This window comes from Lolium perenne, chromosome 5, assembly GCF_019359855.2.
Source record: "Lolium perenne isolate Kyuss_39 chromosome 5, Kyuss_2.0, whole genome shotgun sequence".
NCBI classification, from domain to species: Eukaryota; Viridiplantae; Streptophyta; class Magnoliopsida; order Poales; family Poaceae; genus Lolium; species Lolium perenne.
The window spans coordinates 179,742,427-179,764,808 of NC_067248.2; the positions used below are offsets into that span (position 1 = coordinate 179,742,427).

Consider the following 22,382-nt stretch of genomic DNA (forward strand, 5'->3'; position numbering starts at 1 on the left):
TAGGAACAATTCTAGTAACAACTATAGGCCATATCCTTATAATAATGGCAACGGCTATGGTAATTCTTATGGGAATTCTTACAACAATAATAGGAGTTCACCCCTGGACTTGAAGCCATGCTTAAAGAATTTATTAGTACACAAACCGCTTTTAACAAATCTGTTGAAGAAAAGCTTGGGAAAATTGATATACTTGCTTCTAAAGTCGATAGTCTTGTCTTGATGTTGATCTTTTGAAATCAAAAGTTTTGCCTAATGAGAATCATCATAATAAAATTACTACTACAGCAAATGCCATTCAAGTTAGAATTAATGAGAATATAAGATTAATGGCTGAACTGCGTGCTAGGTGGGATAGAGAAGAAAATGAAAAACTAGCTAAAGAAAAGAATATAGCTAAAGTTTGGACTATTACCACCACTAGTAATGCTAACGCTACACATGTTGCTGCACCTCCTACTCATACTAATAAAAGAATTGGTGTTAGCAATGTTTCCACTTCTAATGCAAAGCGCGAAAAACTGCCTGAAACTGCTAAAGCTCAAACTGCCTGTGATAAAGCTGCTGAAATTTTTTCCAACATTGGGGATGATGATCCCATTGCTTTAGATTATAATGGTTTGAATTTTGATGATTGCCACATCTCTGAAGTTATAAAGTTCTTGCAAAAACTTGCTAAAAGTCCTAATGCTAGTGCTATAAATTTGGCTTTCACGCAACATATTACAAATGCTCTCATAAAAGCTAGAGAAGAGAAACTAGAGCGTGAAACCTCTATTCCTAAAAAGCTAGAGGATGGTTGGGAGCCCATCATTAAGATGAAGGTTAAAGATTTTGATTGTAATGCTTTATGTGATCTTGGTGCAAGTATTTCTGTTATGCCTAAGAAAATTTATAATATGCTTGACTTGCCACCGCTGAAAAATTGTTATTTGGATGTTAATCTTGCTGATCATTCTACAAAGAAACCTTTGGGGAAAGTTGATAATGTTCGTATTACCATTAACAATAACCTTGTTCCCGTTGATTTTGTTGTCTTGGATATTGAATGCAATGCATCTTGTCCCATTATATTGGGAAGACCTTTTCTTCGAACTGTTGGTGCTATTATTGATATGAAGGAAGGTAATATAAAATATCAATTTCCTCTCAAGAAAGGTATGGAACACTTCCCTAGAAAGAGAATGAAGGTACCTTTTGATTCTATTATGAGAACAAATTATGATGTTGACACTTCGTCTCTTGATAATACTTGATACACACTTTCTGCGCCTAGCTGAAAGGCGTTAAAGAAAAGCGCTTATGGGAGACAACCCATGTTTTTACCTACAGTACTTTGTTTTTATTTTGTGTCTTGGAAGTTGTTTACTACTGTAGCAACCTCTCCTTATCTTAGTTTTATGTTTTGTTGTGCCAAGTTAAGCCGTTGATAGAAAAGTAAGTACTAGATTTGGATTACTGCACAGTTCCAGATTTCTTTGCTGTCACGAATCTGGGTCCACCTCCCTGTAGGTAGCTCAGAAAATTAAGCCAATTTACGTGCATGATCCTCAGATATGTACGCAACTTTCATTCAATTTGAGCATTTTCATTTGAGCAAGTCTGGTGCCATTTTAAAATTCGTCAATACGAACTGTTCTGTTTTGACAGATTCTGCCTTTTATTTCGCATTGCCTCTTTCGCTATGTTGGATGAATTTCTTTGATCCATTAATGTCCAGTAGCATTATGCAATGTCCAGAAGTGTTAAGAATGATTGTGTCACCTCTGAATATGTCAATTTATATTGTGCACTAACCCTCTAATGAGTTGTTTCGAGTTTGGTGTGGAGGAAGTTTTCAAGGATCAAGAGAGGAGTATGATGCAACATGATCAAGGAGAGTGAAAGCTCTAAGCTTGGGGATGCACCCGGTGGTTCACCCCTGCATATATCAAGAAGACTCAAGCGTCTAAGCTTGGGGATGCCCAAGGCATCCCCTTCTTCATCGACAACATTATCAGGTTCCTCCCCTGAAACTATATTTTTATTCCATCACATCTTATGTGCTTTTTCTTGGAGCGTCGGTTTGTTTTTGTTTTTTTGTTTTGTTTGAATAAAATGGATCCTAGCATTCACTTTATGGGAGAGAGACACGCTCCGCTGTAGCATATGGACAAGTATGTCCTTGGTTTCTACTCATAGTATTCATGGCGAAGTTTCTCCTTCGTTAAATTGTTATATGGTTGGAATTGGAAAATGATACATGTAGTAATTGCTATAAATGTCTTGGGTAATGTGATACTTGGCAATTGTTGTGCTCATGATTAAGCTCTTGCATCATATGCTTTGTACCCATTAATGAAGAAATACATAGAGCATGCTAAAATTTGGTTTGCATATTTGGTTTCTCTAAGGTCTAGATAATTTCTAGTATTGAGTTTGAACAGGGGCGGAGCCAGGATTTGACCATAGGGGGGGCGAGGAAGACGACAACCACAAAACGACATAGAGGATTTTTTTTCAATAGCACATGTAACATCAATATAAAAATGACAATTTGACAAATAGGTGGTGGCTTTCTCTTCATTTTTTCATAGGATTGTCTTTCTGTTCATTTTAAAGCAATTTTTTAAAAATAAAATTTACTTCATGTTTTCTCTCGCTTTTGTCTTTCAACTGTGTGGCGATATACAAATTGATGTACGATTCCTATTCAGCAGAACAAGAAAATTAGCTAGTAGTATATACGGATTGAACTGTAATATTAATACACGCCATACCTTAGGTATAGTATCACAGATTGCACTCAGATCGCGACGCGGCGCCTGAGTGGCTGAGCGGCAAGCGCTAGAACATATCCTGCTCTGATCTCGCGGTGTGGTCAAATGGTGGCGTATGAAGGCAGAGAGCTGTGGGCGGCGGCGGGGGCGATGCCCTAAAACAGTTTATCTATCGCCGATCGATCGATCTATAATTCCCAGTGAAACTGTATTGCTAGCCAATGCAGAGCGACTTTTGAAGTTTCGATCCAGAAAAACAAGTCCACGCCACGGTAGGGACATGGACTAGTGGGCTTTTGTTCGCTGGGCTAGTCTGGATGAACTAAGCATGGGCTAACTAAGTTTATCTCCGGCCATTAACGTAGTATAAACACCTGTATACCACACATGTAGCTACTGAATACATTGAGGGGGGCGATCCATTGGGGGGGGGTCTAGCCCCTGCTCGCCCCCCCTTGTCTCCGCCCCTGAGTTTGAACAACAAGGAAGACGGTGTAGAGTCTTATAATGTTTTCAATATGTCTTTTATGTGAGTTTTGCTGCACCGGTTCATCCTTGTGTTTGTTTCAAATAAGCCTTGCTAGCCTAAACCTTGTATCGAGAGGGAATACTTCTCATGCATCCAAAATACTTGAGCCAACCACTATGCCATTTGTGTCCACCATACCTACCTATACTACATGGTATTTTCCGCCATTCCAAAGTAAATTGCTTGAGTGCTACCTTTAAAATTCCATCATTCACCTCTGCAATATATAGCTCATGGGACAAATAGCTTAAAAACTATTGTGGTATTGAATATGTAATTATGCACTTTATCTCTTATTAAGTTGCTTGTTGTGCGATAACCATGTTCACTGGGGACGCCATCAACTTTTCATTGTTGGATTTCATGTGAGTTGCTATGCATGTTCGTCTTGTCTGAAGCAAGAGAGATCTACCACCATATGGTTAAGCATGCATATGTTAGAGAAGAACATCGGGCCGCTAACTAAAGCCATGCTCCATGGTGGAAGTTTCAGTTTTGGACAACAATCCTCAAATCTCAAATGAGAAAATTATTAATTGTTGTTATATGCTTATGCATAAAAGAGGAGTCCATTATCTGTTGTCTATGTTGTCCCGGTATGGATGTCTAAGTTGAAGAATAATCAATAGCGAGAAATCCAATGCGAACTTTCTCCTTAGACCTTTGTACAGGCGGCATAGAGGTACCCCTTTGTGACACTTGGTAAAAACAATGCATTGTGATGACCCGGTAGTCCAAGCTAATTAGGACAAGGTGCGGGCACTATTAGTACACTATGCATGAGGCTTGCAACTTATAAGATATAATTTACATGATGCATATGCTTTATTACTACCGTTGACAAAATTGTTTCATGTTTTCAAAATCAAAGCTCTAGCACAAATATAGCAATCGATGCTTTTCCTCTATGGAGGACTATTCTTTTACTTTCAATGTTGAGTCAGTTCACCTATTTCTCTCCACCTCAAGAAGCAAACACTTGTGTGAACTGTGCATTGATTCCTACATACTTGCTTATTGCACTTATTATATTACTCTATGTTGACAATATCCATGAGATATACATGTTACAAGTTGAAAGCAACCGCTGAAACTTAATCTTCTTTTGTGTTGCTTCAATATCTCTACTATGAATTATTGCTTTATGAGTTAACTCTTATGCAAGACTTATTGATGCTTGTCTTGAAGTGCTATTCATGAAAAGTCTTTGCTTTATGATTCACTTGTTTACTCATGTCATATACATTGTTTTGATCGCTGCATTCACTACATATGCTTTACAAATAGTATGATCAAGGTTATGATGGCATGTCACTCCAGAAATTATCTGTGTTATCGTTTTACCTGCTCGGGACGAGCAGAACTAAGCTTGGGGATGCTGATACGTCTCCGACGTATCGATAATTTCTTATGTTCCATGCCACATTATTGATGTTATCTACATGTTTTATGCACACTTTATGTCATATTCGTGCATTTTACGGAACTAACCTATTAACAAGATGCCGAAGTGCCGATTCTTTGTTTCTGCTGTTTTTGGTTTCAGAAATCCTAGTAAGGAAATATTCTCGGAATTGGACGAAATCAAAGCCCAGGGGCCCATTTTCTCACGAAGCTTCCAGAAGTCCGAAGGAGAGACGAAGAGGGGCCACGGAGGGGCCACACTATAGGGCGGCGCGGCCCCCCCCTTGGCCGCGCCGGCCTGTAGTGTGGGGCCCCGTGCCACCTCTTGACCTGCCCTTCCGCCTATAAAAAGTCTCCGTGACGAAACCCCCGCACCGAGAGCCACGATACGGAAAACCTTCCCGGAGACGCCGCCGCCGTCGATCCCATCTCGGGGGATCCAGGAGATCGCCTCCGGCACCCTGCCGGAGAGGGGAATCATCTCCCGGAGGACTCTACGCCGCCATGGTCGCCTCCGGTGTGATGTGTGAGTAGTCTACCCCTGGACTATGGGTCCATAGCAGTAGCTAGATGGTTGTCTTCTCCCCATTGTGCTATCATTGTCGGATCTTGTGAGCTGCCTAACATGATCAAGATCATCTATCTGTAATTCTATATGTTGCGTTTGTTGGGATCCGATGAATAGAGAATACTTGTTATGTTGATTATCAAAGTTATATCTACGTGTTGTTTATGATCTTGCATGCTCTCCGTTACTAGTAGATGCTCTGGCCAAGTAGATGCTTGTAACTCCAAGAGGGAGTACTTATGCTCGATAGTGGGTTCATGCCTGCATTGACACCTGGGACAGTGACAGAAAGTTCTAAGGTTGTGTTGTGCTGTTGCCACTAGGGATAAAACATTAGTGCTATGTTCAAGGATGTAGTCACTAGTTACATTACGCACCATACTTAATGCAATTGTCTGTTGTTAGCAACTTAATACCGGAGGGGGTTCGGATGATAACTTTGAAGGTGGACTTTTTAGGCATAGATGCAGTTGGATGACGGTCTATGTACTTTGTCGTAATGCCCAATTAAATCTCACTATACTCATCATGATATGTATGTGCATGGTCATGCTCTCTTTATTTGCCAATTGCCCAACTGTAATTTGTTCACCCAACATGCTGTTCGTCTTATGGGAGAGACACCTCTAGTGAACTGTGGACCCCGGTCCAATTCTCTTACTGAAATACAATCTACTGCAATACTTGTTCTACTGTTTTCTGCAAACAATCATCTTCCACACAATACGGTTAATCCTTTGTTACAGCAAGCCGGTGAGATTGACAACCTCACTGTTTCGTTGGGGCAAAGTACTTTGGTTGTGTTGTGCAGGTTCCACGTTGGCGCCGGAATCCCTGGTGTTGCGCCGCACTACATCCCGCCGCCATCAACCTTCAACGTGCTTCTTGGCTCCTCCTGGTTCGATAAACCTTGGTTTCTTTCTGAGGGAAAACTTGCTGCTGTGCGCATCATACCTTCCTCTTGGGGTTGCCCAACGAACGTGTGAAATACACGCCATCACCGGACTTTTGACCGGATTTTCCCCAGGGCCAGACTTTGGGGGGGGGGGGGGGGCGGATTATCCGGCCCCAACTTAGGTCGGATTATCCGGCCCTAAAAGTTCCCCAACGGCTGGATTTTGGTGGGGGGGGGGTGGTATAAATACCCCTTCTTCCTCCTTGGGCTGGTGCTTCTCTCACTCTCTCTCCTCCATTGTTGACATAGAGAAGCTTGCTCTATCTCTCAATCCCTCCATGATTCTTTCCCCCATTTTAGGGAAAAGAGAGAGGAGATCTAGATCGGCTGGATTTTGGTGGGGGGGGGGGTATAAATACCCCTTCTTCCTCCTTGGGCTGGTGCTTCTCTCACTCTCTCTCCTCCATTGTTGACATAGAGAAGCTTGCTCTATCTCTCAATCCCTCCATGATTCTTTCCCCCATTTTAGGGAAAAGAGAGAGGAGATCTAGATCTACATTTTTACCAATCAAATCCATCTCTTTGTGAGTGGAACTCTCTAGATCTTGATCTTGGTGTTCTTTGTGAATCCTTTTGTTCTTCCTCTCTTATTCCCCCAATAGCTTTTGTAGCTTTGTTGGAATTTGAGAGAGGAGGACTTGAGCATCTTTGTGGTGTTCTTGCCATTGCATTTGGTGCATCGGTTTGAGTTCTCCACGGTGATTCGTGGTGGTGAAAACAAGAAGGTTATTACTCTTGGGTTCTTGGAACCCTAGACGGATTCTAGGCCTTTGTGGCGATTTGTTGGGAGCCTCCAATTAAGTTGTGGATGTGTGCCCCAATCTTTGTGTAAGGCCCGGTTTCCGCCTCGAACGAAATCCCTTAGTGGAACTGTGACCTAGGCCTTTGTGGCGAGGGTCACCGGAGAATAAGGTGAGGCGCCTTCGTGGTGTTCGGTGTGTGGTGTGTACCGCATCTTGGGGTGAGGCCTTTGTGGCGTTGGTGTGCATCGAGCAACCACACCTCAAGGTGAGCCTCTTGTGGCGTTCGGGAGCACTAAGCCACCGCACCTCTCCAACGGAGATTAGCACTTGCAAGAGTGTGAACTTCGGGATAAATCTTCGTCTCCCGCGTGCCTCAGTTATCTCTATACCCGAGCTCTTTACTTATGCACTTTACCTTGTGATAGCCATCGTGCTTGAAGTTATATATATCTTGCTATCACATAAGTTGCTTGCATTGCTTAGTATAAGTTGTTGGTGCACATAGGTGAACCATAGTATATAGGCTTTGGGCTTGACAAAGTAAACGCTAGTTTTATTCCGCATTTGTTAAGCCCATCTTGTAAAAGTTTTAAACCGCCTATTCACCCCCCTCTAGGCGACATCCGTGTCCTTTCAAGCTTGCAATAGCAATGCATCAGGACGAACGACTTATGCCCATCTGAGTTCCTCTGGTACAAATCAATAGCCTTGTCAAACTAACCAAAGAAAACGCAATCATTTCATCGAACACAATGTAGGCGCTACAGATTATGTAAGAAAGAGTCATACCAGTTGGCTGATGTCGGCGCCGCTGCCGCCTCTGGTCTCTAAGTCGTGATGGTACCCTTGGAACATGTTTACCGACGCCTGGATGATGGCCCCTCGCGTTGAAATTGCCTTTTGGCTCCTCTTCACTGTCACTTTGTTGTAGTCGATGTTGATCAGCTTGCGCTCATCGAACTCGGCCTTGATCCTCACCCAATACTTCCCGTATTTTTGGTTGGCGCCGATGATGGAGTCATGGCGCACCGTCGCCCACGACTCGCACGGACATAGATCCTCCAGAACGGTCCACTTGGGGCCTCGTGTGCCAGACTCCTTCTTCTTCTTCTTCTTCTTCTTCTTCTTCTTCTTCTTCTTCTTCTTCTTCTTTCTCACGTTGTCCGCGTCAACCTCCACGAGATCATCGGCATCCTCACCGGCACCCTCATCGCCTCCCTCTTCGTCCTCGTCGTCCTCCTCCTCAACCCCCTCCCCCTCCCCTCCTCCTCCTCCTCGTCCTCCTCCACCACCTCCTCCTCCTCAGCACCGACACCGCCGAATTCGAGCGGGCCCCTGCGGCCATTGAACGGGATGCCCTCTGGACCGGGTCCTGGCTCACACGTCGGGGAGTAGAACATAGCGTTGGGGTTGAAGCCGCCATGAGGCAGCGCATCCTCGTACCGCGGCGACAAATTTGGCGTCACGCACCCGGGAGTGGCAGAGGGTCCGTCGTTGTAGAACCCGGATGTCGACGGGGACAGCACTCCCGGAATGTACGGCGGCAGCGTCGTACTCCATGGGCTCGCGTTGGTGGCAGCGATACACCCGGCCAGCGCGTGCTGGTGCGCGCGCGCCGCCAACGCCTTCTTCTCCAGCTGCGTCGCCCTTCTTCCTTTCCGCTCCGCCATCGACAACTTCCGGCGCAGACAGTTTTGATACCACTGATCATCGGTCCAGCCTTCCGGCTTCTTCTTCGGAGCCGGCGCCTTCCGCGGCTTCATGAAGGGCGCCTTCGCCCCTTTCGTCTCTTTGCCCGGCGGCTTCTTGGCCGCTTTCTTGGCCATTTTTTTTTGGGGCAGTCGGCGGCGCCATGGATGGTGTGAGGGTGGCGACAGGAGGAACAGTGTAGCGACAGTGGGAGGGAGAAATGAATCGGCGGGCAGGATAGCTCAAATGTGTTGGGATGGCAGAAATACGCCGCGGGAGAGGCGCGATTAGGCGGGAGCGGTGGACGAATTTTTCCTGTACCGCTGACACGTCGGTCCCGCCACGTCTCGTCTCGCTTTTCGGTGTGTCCGGCGTCCCCGGAGCGTTCCCTGTGTAGCAGGGACGGGCTCGGGGCGCCGGACAAAAAAAGATTTGAGAAACGCAGCTGAAAACATTTTTTTATCCGGCATGCTTCAAATCTCTTTGGGGAACAATTTAAGGGAGGCGATGACTGGAGATGCTCTAAGGCGGGAGCGCAGCGGCGACGTAGCGGCCTCGGCGTGAGCTAGCCGCGGCTGCAGTGGAGCGGCGGCCAGGATGGGAACACGCGCAAGAGGCGATGTGAGGAAGAAGCCGAATGCGTGGCACAGTTTCACCGACTATAGCTACACTGGAATGAAGAATATACTTTTCCTTAAGAGATTCTCATCAGCTCCCGAGTCTTGATTTCTTGACACGTACTCCCTATAATTATGAAATAAGTATCTTCATTTTTTCTAGATATAGATATATCTATAACTAAAATATATTTAGATATGCCTCTATCTTGGCAAAGAGAAATTAGAGTGACCGCGTCATTGATGGCCGCCACGTATATATGGTGTACGTGTAGATGCCACCTCCAAATATTAATTCGGCGATCCAGTGCTACCAGTACTCCTACTAGGTACGCTAATTTGGACCATTCTTAGCTAGGGCACCGGTCTACCGGACCTGTACGGAGTATTTTTGATGGTCGGGGTACAATTATGTATAGTTCGTTCGATGCACCGTAAAATCTCACTTGAGAATATACGAGAGCGCATTTTCATCCCGTCTGTCGCCGCACGTAAATACGTACGTGATGTACACTGTACGTAGTACCAGCTCCCGCAACTTCCAGATCGAAATGGTGATCGATCTCTCATTTCTGCAGCTAGGATCAGCCATGTCATCTTAAAAAAATAGGATCAGTCATGTCATCTTAAAAAAAAGATCAGTCATGTCGGATCCTTGATACATACTGTATAAGCAAGCAGGCTACATCATATGCAATGCCAGCAACAAAAACGGCAGGGTAATCGCTCCTCCATATAGTACATCTTTGATGAATTGATCAGCTGGCCACATAAAGGACGTACGCACCACTCACCGGATCCATGAACAGAACACCTAGCACCTCCACCGGCGTCCTCCATAGCGGCCTCGATAGCATTTTGAACGTCGGCAACGAAAATGGACTCGCACCGATGCGCCCCAAACGTCGCCGGCCAATATTCGAGTCCAATAGAATCGTCGGCAACCCCGTGCCGGTCCCTTCGCCAAGGACGCGAATCGGGCGCGCCGGCACCTCGCGACACGTCTGAAAACGAGCGTGGGTTCCGCCTGACTGCTAGACACACCGATTTCCCACCTCTTACACACACCCGAGCCGACTCCCATCCCTCTAGATCATTGTCACTATCGCTGTCGCGCCCCCTGCTTGCAATAGACACCACCGACTGTCTAGGAACCGCCGTCCATCGACACGGCCGCCACCCCCTCGACCGGCGGCCGCTGTTTCGCCCGGAACAGAGCTCGCCGCCACCGCGATAGTATCACCCCGCCCGCAAGGTGTTCGTCCGATTTCCGCGATGGGCACCGACGACGAGATGATGATGCAACTGTTCACGGAGGATCAGAACGCTCAGGCTGTTCGGCGGCAACAACATCAGCTGATTCTGACGAACATCCTGCGCGTTCGCCAGCCTTTCTTCGTCGTGCCTCGGCGAGGCTGCTCAAAGCCAGGCAAGAGGTTGAACATCAACCGGCATCGTGAAGCCGGCGCAATGCTGGTTGACGCCGACTACTTCTACGACGACACGACTCATTCACCAAAGGAATTTTTTGCGCCGGTTTAGGATGAACAAGGAGTTGTTCTTGAAGATTGTCCACGGCGTCAGGGAGTACGATAAGTACTTCATGGCCAAGAAAGATTGCACGGGTTTGTGGGGCTTCACCTCAATTTAGAAGTGCACTGCTGTAATACGCTGTCTTGCATACGGAGCTCCTCCAGATACAGCCAATGGCTACCTACGGATGACAGAGTCGACATGTACAAATACTCTCTACAGGTTCTACCGAGCTGTCATAGCGGTGTTTGTAAAGACTATTTGAGAGCACCAAGACAAGATGATACAGCTCGGATCCTGCAAAAGAATGCAGCAAGAGGGTTTCCTGGGATGCTCGGCAGCATTGACTGTATGCATTGGGGCTGGAAGAATTGCCCTTTTGCTTGGCAGGGGATCTACAAGGGGCATACTGGTGAGTGCAGTGTCATTCTTGAGGCGGTGGCAGACCATGACCTTTGGATTTGGCATGCATTTTTTGGCATGGCAGGAACAAACAATGATATCAATGTGCTGCGACACTCTCCGGTGTTTGCCAGGCTAGCTGGGGGACAAGCTCCTACTGTGACTTTGAGGCAAAGACCACACATATAACAAGGAGTACTATCTAGCTGATGGTATCTACCCGAAGTATGCTACATTTGTGAAGACAATTGCCTCTCCATCAAACGAGATGGAATCCTATTTGCAACATGCCAGGAAGCAGCACGCAAGGATGTTGAACGTGCTTTTGGGGTGCTTCAGCAGCGTTTCGCCATTGTCAGGTACCCTGCTCTCACTTGGTCTGAGGCTCAAATGTGGGAGGTGATGAACGCCTGTGTGATCATCCACAACATGATCATTGAGCGCGATGCACCGGATGATCATCCATTTGATTATGAAGGACCACTAGCTGAGGTAGAGCATGTACCCCAAGAATTTGCTGTTTTTCTTCATATGCACAATGAAATTCGAGATGCAGGTGTCCATGCACTAGCTGCGCATTTGTGGGCGAGAAGATGAGCTGCCAACAATGCATGATTTTATTTCTATTTGTTTGCATGTATGAATAATTTAAGTACTATTTGTTTGTTGGATTGTATGAATAATTTAGTACTATTTGTTTGATTGATTGTATGAATAATTTAAGTACTATTTGTTTGACTGATTTTATGAATAATTTAATTTTATTTGTGTGATTGTATGAATAAAATATGATTGATATGTTGTTTCAAAATATTGTAAAAAGAAAAAAAAGATTGCGAGCCGCCGTTTGGGAGACGCCGGTGTGGGAACGGCGTCCCCCAAATGGAGGATGCACTGCCGGTGCTTCCCATATAGCAGTACCGGCGTCCCTGCCGACGACTATTTAGGGGCCGCCGGCTGGAGAGGATGAGGTGGCGGCGAGCGGCAGAGGGCCATTATGTATTTTGGGACATGCTGTGACGCTCGATTAAGCACGCGTACGTACGCACAGGCAGTACATGACAGCCCAGCATCTACTTAGCTAAGCTGGCTAGCTCCTCGTACGCAGAAATACATCTTGCCACTACAACCTGTTGATCAAGGTTCAAACATGAGAGTAGATGTTTTCTACTACTCTGCTTATTAATATTAAATAGATGTTTTAAGTTTCCTTAAATTTAGATGTATCTAAACATTATCTACTATTATGTAGATGCATCCGAATTGAGATAGATATAAAGTATTTTTTATAGGATGGAGGAAGTACTTCAAAAATTAGTAAAGTACATTTGAGCAGTTCTTCAATGATTTTCAGAAAGGACGACACTCCTTTCTCCGTAACTAAACTATCGATTCGGTTCACTTCTTTCTCTGAAAATTGCTGTAAGTTCAGTTAACCCTAAGCAGCTATGACATGGTATCTCGATTCTCAGAGCAATATATATCGGGCCAGGTTTCAAGAAGAGCAAAATCTGCTAGCAGGTTCCAGTATACGTGTGAGTACCGAATGTGTTGGATTTTATGGTCCTTGGCCCATTTAGACTACCAACTCCTGAAAAAACTCTAAAAAACCCATATTATAACCAACATGACATGTATCCTTACACCAATTACAACGAGGTGGAGACAAGGCTGTGCTGTTAGACCACGGAGAGGCAAAACTTAATCTGCTATCTTGATCTATATATCGAAGGATTAGAATGGTCTTGCAACTTCGCTGCATTAGAAACTTTAGCTTAATTTGCTAAAAAAAAAGCTTAGCTTAAAGTTTTGGTCCTGTTCATTGTCTCTAGGTTGCAAGCTAATGACCATTTGGTTACAGTACTTTGCAGGTAATAGAAGTAATAGATGTGCAAAATTGATCATACGAATAACCGTTAATGTCCTTGAAGAGATTTTAGTGTGGTTGATTGTGCCTTTTTTTTTATCAGTCCATTCCTCGTAGGAGCATGCTATGATCCAGTTGGCAAAGGGGCTCACATCTGCAGTTAAATGTGAGGAAGAAAAACATGTTTTCAAAGGAGAAGATCCACTAATATGCTAATAGTTCATCCATTAAGTATAAAGCTTTTTCTACAGTATGTGCTCTTGTGTCAACAGTTGTAACCTGCAAGTACTTTCGGCAGCATGCTATTATTTCTGAAGAATTGACCTTGTAAATTAGTTATATTAATGCTATCTCTTCATTTTTTATGTCTGCTAGATTACTTCACCCTTTCTCTGTTGCTGGCATTGCTCTCTTTCTTAGTGCTTGTAGTTCATGTGTCCCACATGATATATACCTCACTAGCATTCTCAAGTATAATAGTTTGATTAAGGGATTCCTCCCGCAAGTGGTTCCTGGGGGTGTCATCAGCCTCCAATACGCTGATGACACCATTCTCTTCTTAGAACCGGATACTCATATGGCTAGAATTCTCAAGTGGATTCTTACTTGCTTTGAAAATCTCTCGGGATTAAGGATTAATTATCACAAAAGTGATTTGCTGACTATCAATCTTTCAGAGGCTTGCGCCAAGGAGTTTTCCCAGGTGTTTTGTTGCAACTTGGGTTCTTTCCCGTTTAAATACTTGGGTGTTCCTCTGCATTTTACAAAATTGCGGAGAGAAGATTTGCAGCCAATTATTGACCGCATCATCAAAAAGATTTCTGGCTGGCGGGGAAAGCTTATTTCCTCTGAAGGGAAGTTGATTTTGATTAAGACTTGCTTAGCAAGTATCCCTACATATTTACTTTCGGTGCTTAAGTTTCCAAAATGGGCCATAAATGCCATCTATTCCCAGATGGCAATTTTTTCTGGGGAGATTTGGATGATCAACATAAATACCATCTAGCAAACTGGGGGTTGATCTCTAGGAAAAAAGAGTTTGGAGGGTTAGGTGTCCCAAATCTTAGAGATATGAACTTATGCCTCTTGGGTTCTTGGTTTAATCGTTTCTTCGTTGCTGAAGATAAAATTTGGAGAAATATTATTGAATACAAGTATGATACCCTACCTAGTGTTCTCTGGGTTAACGACAATAATGCCTCTCCCTTCTGGAAAGGCATTATTTGGGCTGCACCATCAATCAGAACTGGTTTTCGGTGGCAAGTTGGTAACGGAGATAATGTGTTTTTTTTTTGGCTGGATACATGGATATCTGATCACTCTTCGGCCACTATGTTCTGGGATCTTTTTCAAATTTGCAATGAGCAGTCAGTTACCATTGCAGAGGTGATGGTTGGTAATGAAATTCGTTTGACTTTCCGTCGTTGTTTTAATGACTCAATGATGCTGCGTTGGCATGCGCTATGTGATTTGTTGTCGAAAATCTCTTGTTCGAAGTCTTTGGATAAACCTATCTGGTGCCTTGAGGCTCTTTTTATGGATGGGTTAATGATGGTGGGGTTAAAGTGCCACATCTTGCTACGATCTGGAAGGTACGGGTCCCAGGACGTGTACAAGTGTTCTTGTGGCTTTTGTCACACAATTGTATTCTGACAAGGGATAATCTTGCAAAACGTCGTCCTGTGACTGACCAAACTTGCCTGTTTTGTTCTGAGATTGAATCGGTTCATCATTTATTCTTTGATTGTGTTGTTTCCAATTTGATTTGGAAGATGCTTGGGTGTGTATTTCCTGGTAGTCATATTAGTAGCATTGATGCTCTGTTTGATGCTTGGTTATCTGGTGATCCTATTTGCAATATTGTGTCCACTGCTTTCCTAGTTTCCTTATGGAAGACCCGCAATGAAATGTGTTTTCAGGGAAAGAAGTGGTCGAGCATGCTGGTGGTCTGGGATCGTGCGACTTCTATCCTGAGAAGGTGGCGGCCAATCTAGAAAAAATCGAGATCTTGGTTGCTGGATATGAATCTTCAGTTGCTGGATATCAAAAGGGCGGAATTACTGCGGATTGCCTGGACGGCTTGAAGTCAGATGCAGAGCGGGAGCGTTTCTTCATTGAAAATACAAACTGGTACTCTCCAGTTTGATTGTAATCTGGCAAAAATGTGTATGACCCCTTTTGCATCTGGATTATGGGAACAAAACAGTACTTGTTTAAAGTATTGCAGGAACATAGCTAGGGATGCAAAAAAAAACTTGCTGTAACCCTCGCGTGCTACATTGTTATCCCCTGCTTCATTTTCAATAAAATGGAGCTGGGGGGCCTCGGCTCCCCTGTTTTTCTAAAAAAAATACCTCACTAGCATGAAATGCCTAAATGTCCTCGAGTACGTGATCAGGGAGAGAAATACTACTTAATTAACTTGGCTAGCTAAATCCATAACCACTTTTCATCTAAATTGTTTGTTGCATGCTATTTTCAAATTCCATATTTTCCAAAAAAATTAATGTCTAATTCATGCATATAAAAGTAACTGAAGTCATGATTAAATAGAATAGAAACAAAGGTTACCTTATTTGATGGTACTGCAACACTACAAGGTTTCAGAATCTAGATGGCCCGGTGTTATATTTGTATCTTCTACTCCGCTCGAGAATCTAGATGGCACCATACCTCTATCTCCAACGTCCTTACAGCATCGCTTGATGGATCTGAAAGCACCATACTGAACCTAGTTTCCAATTTCTGTATGGGTCAGGTCTCATGGTTTTTGTAAATACCGTGACACCAATTTGGATGAGGTGGAGACAAGGTTGTGTTGTTAGACCACGGAGAGGTAAAACTTAATCAGCTATCTTGATCTATATGTCGAGGATTAGAATGGTTTTGCAACTTTACTGCATTAGGAATTTAGCTTAAAGTTTTGGTTCAGTTCGTTGTCTATAGGTTGCAAGATAATGACTATTTGGTTGGCTTCCAAAACCAAAGTAATAGATGTGGAGAACTGATCGTATGAATGACCATTAATGTCTTTGAAGAGATTTTAGTGTGGTTGAATGTGCCGTTTTGTTTTATTGGTCCATTCTTTGTAGGAGCATGGTATGATACAATTGACAAAGAATCAGATCTGCAGTTAATGTGAGGAAGAAAAGCATGTCTTCAAAGGAGAAGATCCACTAATATGGTAATAGTTCATCCATTAAGTATACTGCTTTTTCTGTATTATGTGCTATTGTGTCAATAGCTGTAGCCAGCAATTACTTTCAATAGCATGCTATTATTTCTGAAGAACTGACCTTTTCGAATTGGTTATGAATTAGTTCTATCTCTTCATTTTGTCTGCCTGCTAGATTACTACTCCCTTGTTCTGTTGGTGGCAGTGCTCTGTTTTTTAGTGCTTCTAGTTCATACGTCCAACATGATATACCTCACTAGCATAAAATGCCTAAACGTTCTTGAGTACATGATCAGGAAGCATATGATTATTTTTAGACCATTACAATATTTTCTCTTGCAGGTTAATTTCACAAAACTTTCAAAATACTACTATATATCTTAACTAGTTACTGTGTGTGATATCTTGTGTGCCTGGACTACCAGGTATGAACAACAAACATGAGGTTTCTGGATCTCACTAGTGCAATAATATTTCCAGAAAGATAAGTTACATGTCAGTGATACCATGCCCAATTTAGCGTGTGCATGGAAAGAGCTACACTTGTACTAGCTGGTATCAAACTAGCATAGATTTCTATATCCCAGAAACAAGTCAAAGCTTCACTGTTAGATAAGGAGGCACCGGCTGATCAACTTGGAGCTTACTCTAAGTCACCTAGCTAAATACGTATTCTATACTTGTATTGTGTATTTGTAATTGTCTATAAATATATGAGGAGGGCCGAGGCACTGCGATCACGCAGCCCGGATTCAATCCAACTTTCATGGTATCAGAGCACCAGCTGATCCTCTCTTCCCTCTAAAACCCTAAACCTCAAAAACCCTAGCCCTCCTCCCTCTCTCCCGCCGCCACCATCACCATGTCTGCCGACGATCTCAAGAAGCTCGAACAAGAGCTCAAGGAACGTGAGTCCCTCCTCCAGGCTCGCCAAGCCGAACTCGACCGCCGCCTCGCCGAGATGGGCAAAAGCGTCGACAACACTACAACCTCCCCAAACCCTAGCCCCACTCCCTCCTCCTACGTCGCCTCTATCAAAAGCCATGTCCCTGTTACCCTTGATCTGCAGGAATCCAACTACGCCAAGTGGCGGGAACTCTTCCTCGTCGCGCTCGGGCGCTACGGCCTCACCGCCCACGTCCTCGGCACCACCGGCGCTACGCCATCGGACACGTCGCCCACATCTGACTGGGCACGGGACGACTACACCGTCCTCTCCTGGATCTATGGCTCGATCTCCTCCGAGCTCCTCGGCATCATCATGGCTCCTGGCTCCACGGCGCGGCAAATCTGGGACGCGCTGGCCAGCCTCTTCCACGACAACAAGAAAAGCCGCGCTCTCGCCATCGACGCGGAGTTCCGCAACACCCCGCAAGGAGACATGAGCGTCCACGACTACTGCTCCAAACTCAAGTCCTTCGCCGATGCCCTCGCCGACGTCGGCCAGCCTGTCTCCGACGAAACCCTCGTCCTCACGGTCCTCCGCGGCCTCAACGAGCAGTTCAGCCATCTCCGCTCGTTTCTCCCGTACCAGGTGCCGTTTCCCACCTTTCTTCAAACACGATCTGCTCTTGTCCTTGAGGAGGCACAGAAGAAGACCGACGCCAAGAATGCGGCTGCCTCCGCGCTCTGGGCCAGCGGCAACAGCATCAACCCGCACGCTGGTGGCGAGCGTGCTCCTTCGGCTGGACGTGGCGGTGGCTCAGGCAGCACCGATCCCCGTCCCCCTTCGCCCTACCAGCCTGGCCTCTTCATCAACTCTGGCTGTGGTGGGGGCTACGGTGGTCGCCGTGGTCGCGGCGGTGGCCGTGGCCGCGGCCGCGACAACAACTCTCCCTGGATGTACAATCCGTGGACCGGGCTCCCGACCCGGGCCGCGCAGCAGCAGCAGCAACTCCAGCTCGCCCCATGGCAGCCACGATGGCGCGCGCCCACGGCCGGCGTTTTGGGCCCCCGCCCCGGTCACCAAGCCTACACCGCCACCGGACAGCAGCTTCCTCCCATGACACCGACCTGGAACAACGGTCTGATGATTCCTCCCCAGCAACACATCTCGCAGCAGCAGCTCGACCCAGCTCTTCTTACAGCACTTCAGAACATGCACCTCCCCGGCAACCAAGAGTGGTTTATGGATTCAGGCGCCTCGTCTCACATGGCATCCGATCATGGTATACTCTCTTCCCTTCGACCATCTTCTTCACATAAAATCATAGTCGGCAACGGTGCATCTCTTCCTGTTACACACATAGGTTCTTACACACTGCCCCTTCATCCTAAAAACATATATCTTCGTAACATTCTAGTTGTTCCTCATATTATCAAAAACCTTATTTCTGTTCGTCAATTCACTATCGATAATCTTTGCTCCATTGAATTTGACCCTTTCGGTTTCACTGTGAAGGATCTTCTCACCAAGACCGTGATTCTTCGATGCAATAGCTCCGGCCCACTCTACTCCCTCCGACCACCAGACGCTCAAGCTCTCCTCACCACTTCATCCTTCGAGCTTTGGCACCGCCGCCTTGGACATCCTGGCCACCACACCATGCAGCGTCTCCACCAACATCAACAAATTCCACCAAACAAAGCATCGTCGTCCTTATGTCATGCGTGTCAGTTGGGCCGCCACATCAGGCTGCCCTTTTATCCTTCGGAGTCCATTAGTGTCAAACCTTTTCAATTGTTACATTGTGATTTGTGGACATCGCCTATTCCTAGCACCTCTGGTTTTGGTTATTACCTCATTATTGTGGATGATTATACTCACTATTTTTGGACGTTTCCCCTTCGTAAGAAATCTGATGTTTTCCTTACCTTCACTGCCTTTCACGCCTATGCTCGCACCCAATTTAACCTTCCTATCCTCGCTATCCAATGTGACAATGGTCGCGAATTCGACAACAAACAAGTCCACTCTTTCTTCACCAAACATGGCACCCTCTTTCGCTTCTCCTGCCCCCACACATCACAGCAAAACGGTAAAGCCGAACGCGCCATTCGTACCACCAACAATGTCATTCGCACCCTTCTCTTTCAAGCCTCTATGCCTCCCTCCCTTTGGGCCGAAGCCCTACACACCGCTACCTTCCTAATCAATATACGCCCCACCAATGCCCAGACCCTTACCACCCGCTACGAACTCCTCTTCGGCCTCACCCCTTCATATCACACTCTTCGCGTCTTTGGTTGCCTTTGCTACCCGAACATTACCTCCACCACGCCCAACAAACTATCTCCTCGCTCCACCAGATGTGTCTTTTTAGGATACCCCTCCCGTCACAAAGGATATAGGTGCCTCGACCTCGCTACCCGCCACATCATTATCTCGCGTCACGTCATCTTCGATGAGCACACCTTTCCCTATGCACCAGACACACCAGTTCAACCATCGCCACCCCCAACACCTGATCTCTTCGATCCCATAGACTCACCACCACTTCCAGTACCCTCCCCTCGCCCGGCAGCGTCCCCTGCCGCGGCAATACCTCCTCCTCCCGAGGCCCCTCGCCAGCCTCCCGCGGCACCGGTTTCGCCCGCTGCGCGCCCTTCTCCTGCCACCGCCGCCACGCCTCCTGCACCTACACCACCTCAGCCTCAACCCGTACCACCTCCTGTCTATCGCACTCGCTCCACGACAGGTCGTCTCCCTGGTCCCAGAGAGAGGCTCAATCTCTCTGCCATTGTTTCCTCTCCACTCCCATCTACCTATCTCTTAGCTCTTCGTGATCCTAACTGGCGGCAGGCCATGCAGGAAGAGTACGACGCACTCACACATAACCAAACTTGGACTCTTGTCCCTCCCCCACCTGGTGCCAACATTGTGAGCGGAAAATGGATTTTTCGCCACAAATATAACTCCGATGGTTCTCTTGCCCGTCACAAAGCCCGTTGGGTGGTACGCGGCTTCTCGCAACAGCCCGGCGTCGACTTTGATGAAACCTTCAGCCCTGTAGTTAAACCCGCTACCATTCGCATCATTCTCTCTCTTGCCCTCTCTCACGCTTGGCCCATTCATCAACTCGACGTCAAAAATGCCTTCCTCCATGGTCATCTCGATGAAGTGGTCTATAGTCAGCAACCCTCTGGATTTATCGATCCACAACATCCTAACCATGTCTGTCGTCTTCTCAAATCCCTCTATGGCCTTAAACAAGCCCCCGTGCTTGGTTTCAACGCTTCTCTACGTTTGCTCGTTCCGTCAGGTTTGTTGAATCCAAATCTGATGCCTCTCTATTCATTCTTCGTCGGGGCTCTGACACTGCATACCTTCTCCTATATGTTGATGATATAATTCTCACCGCATCCACCACATCTCTTCTCACCCATGTCACCTCTGCTCTCAGTCGTGAATTCGCCATGAAGGATCTTGGTCCACTTCATCACTTTCTCGGCATTTCAGTCACTCGTACCCCCACCAGCATCCACCTCTCTCAACACCAATATATTCTGGATATTCTTTCTCGCGCAGGCATGAGCGATTGTCACCCCGTTACCACACCTATCGATACCAAAGCCAAACTATCCTCCACAGCCGGCTCCTCTGTCTCGGACCCGTCTCTCTATCGTAGCCTTGCTGGAGCTCTTCAGTATGCCACTCTCACCCGTCCTGACATATCCTATGCCGTCCAACAAGTCTGTCTACACATGCACGACCCTCGTGAACCTCATTTATCTCTAATCAAGCGTATTCTTCGCTACCTTAAGGGCACTCTCCACCATGGTCTCACTTTGCACCGTTCCTCCTCTCATTCCCTTGTTGCCTACTCCGATGCTGATTGGGCCGGGTGTCCGGATACTAGACGCTCTACATCGGGGTTTTGTATGTATCTTGGAGATAATTTGATAAGCTGGTCGTCTCGCCACCAGACAACGGTCTCTCGTTCTAGTGCCGAGGCCGAATACCGCGCTGTTGCCACGGCGGTCGCAGAATCTTGCTGGGTACGACAACTATTGCAGGAGCTACATCGTCCCATTGACACAGCCACTATCGTGTATTGTGACAATGTCAGCGCTGTTTACTTGTCGGCCAATCCAGTTCATCATCGCCGCACCAAACACATTGAGCTCGATATTCATTTTGTTCGGAAGAAGGTGGCTCTCGGCGCTGTTCGTGTGTTACATGTGCCATCTACATCACAGTATGCTGACATTTTCACCAAAGGCCTGCCGACTATTTTGTTCAGGGAATTCCGATCCAGTCTTCACGTCGATGCTCTCCCAGGTTCAGACTGCGGGGGCGTATTAGATAAGGAGGCACCGGCTGATCAACTTGGAGCTTACTCTAAGTCACCTAGCTAAATACGTATTCTATACTTGTATTATGTATTTGTAATTGTCTATAAATATATGAGGAGGGCCGAGGCACTGCGATCACGCAGCCCGGATTCAATCCAACTTTCATTCACATCTCAGAAACAACATTGCTGAAGCTTCCTATAACTGGAAAGAAAAGGCCTCCTGTTCCCTGCCACGTGTTGCTCACAAGGCCACGGATGCTATTAATAGTATAGTGCTTAATGCTACTAAGAGTTCCACCAGGGAACACAACAAGGCACTAGGGCTAATGGATTAACATTGTTCTGCTCTAGACAACATTCTGGTCTGTAATAACTTAGTTAATGTGATTTTGCTAGAACACGCTCAACATTATTCAGGATGTCCTTTTGCTTTACATGTACTGTGTTATTTTCGATGTTAAATACAAAGTTTGGAACAAGATCAGTCAGTACTGGATGGTAATTTCCTATAATTGTTGGTTGTTGATGCTACATTGTTGTGGCGAACCCGCTTCTCTTTAGATGCTGGTCATATTTAACTTGGTTATTCTCTCATTGATTAAAGTACAAATTACAAGCAAGTTCATCTCCTTCCATTGTACTAACAAAGCATCACCCATCAGGTTACAAGCATCTCAATTTCCCATTGAATCCACATAAGCATCAGTTATTCACTGCAAATCCACATCATATTATGGGTCTGTTTTGGTTCTCAGCCACACTTTGTCAAGCCAAAGTTTGTCAATTTGGCATGTGTTTGGTTCTTGCCACACTTTAGAGCTGCCACACTTTATTATCCATATGGCCCACTTGTCATAGAGTGAATTTTTTGCCAACTTTCACCACACTTTGTGACTTCCAAAAT

The 22,382-nt window shown here is 45.8% G+C and overlaps 1 protein-coding gene across 1 annotated transcript; it reads left to right on the forward strand.

The window, feature by feature from the left end:
* The first annotated feature begins 16,853 nt into the window (after nt 1–16,853).
* On the forward strand, nt 16,854–18,819 carry LOC127300803 (uncharacterized). The gene is made up of 2 exons (XM_051330971.2): nt 16,854–18,409; nt 18,643–18,819. The coding sequence occupies exons 1-2, from the start codon at nt 17,104–17,106 to the stop codon at nt 18,678–18,680; spliced, it is 1,344 nt and encodes a 447-aa protein (XP_051186931.1). The 5' UTR covers nt 16,854–17,103; the 3' UTR covers nt 18,681–18,819.
* Nucleotides 18,820–22,382: the final 3,563 nt, after the last annotated feature.

Coding starts and splice junctions, on each gene's coding strand:
- LOC127300803 (XM_051330971.2), top strand. CDS start 17,104: ATGTCTGCCGACGATCTCAAGAAGCTCGAACAAGAGCTCAAGGAACGT. Junction 18,410..18,642: donor TCACATGGCATCCGATCATG/GTATACTCTCTT, acceptor TTCACTGTGAAG/GATCTTCTCACCAAGACCGT.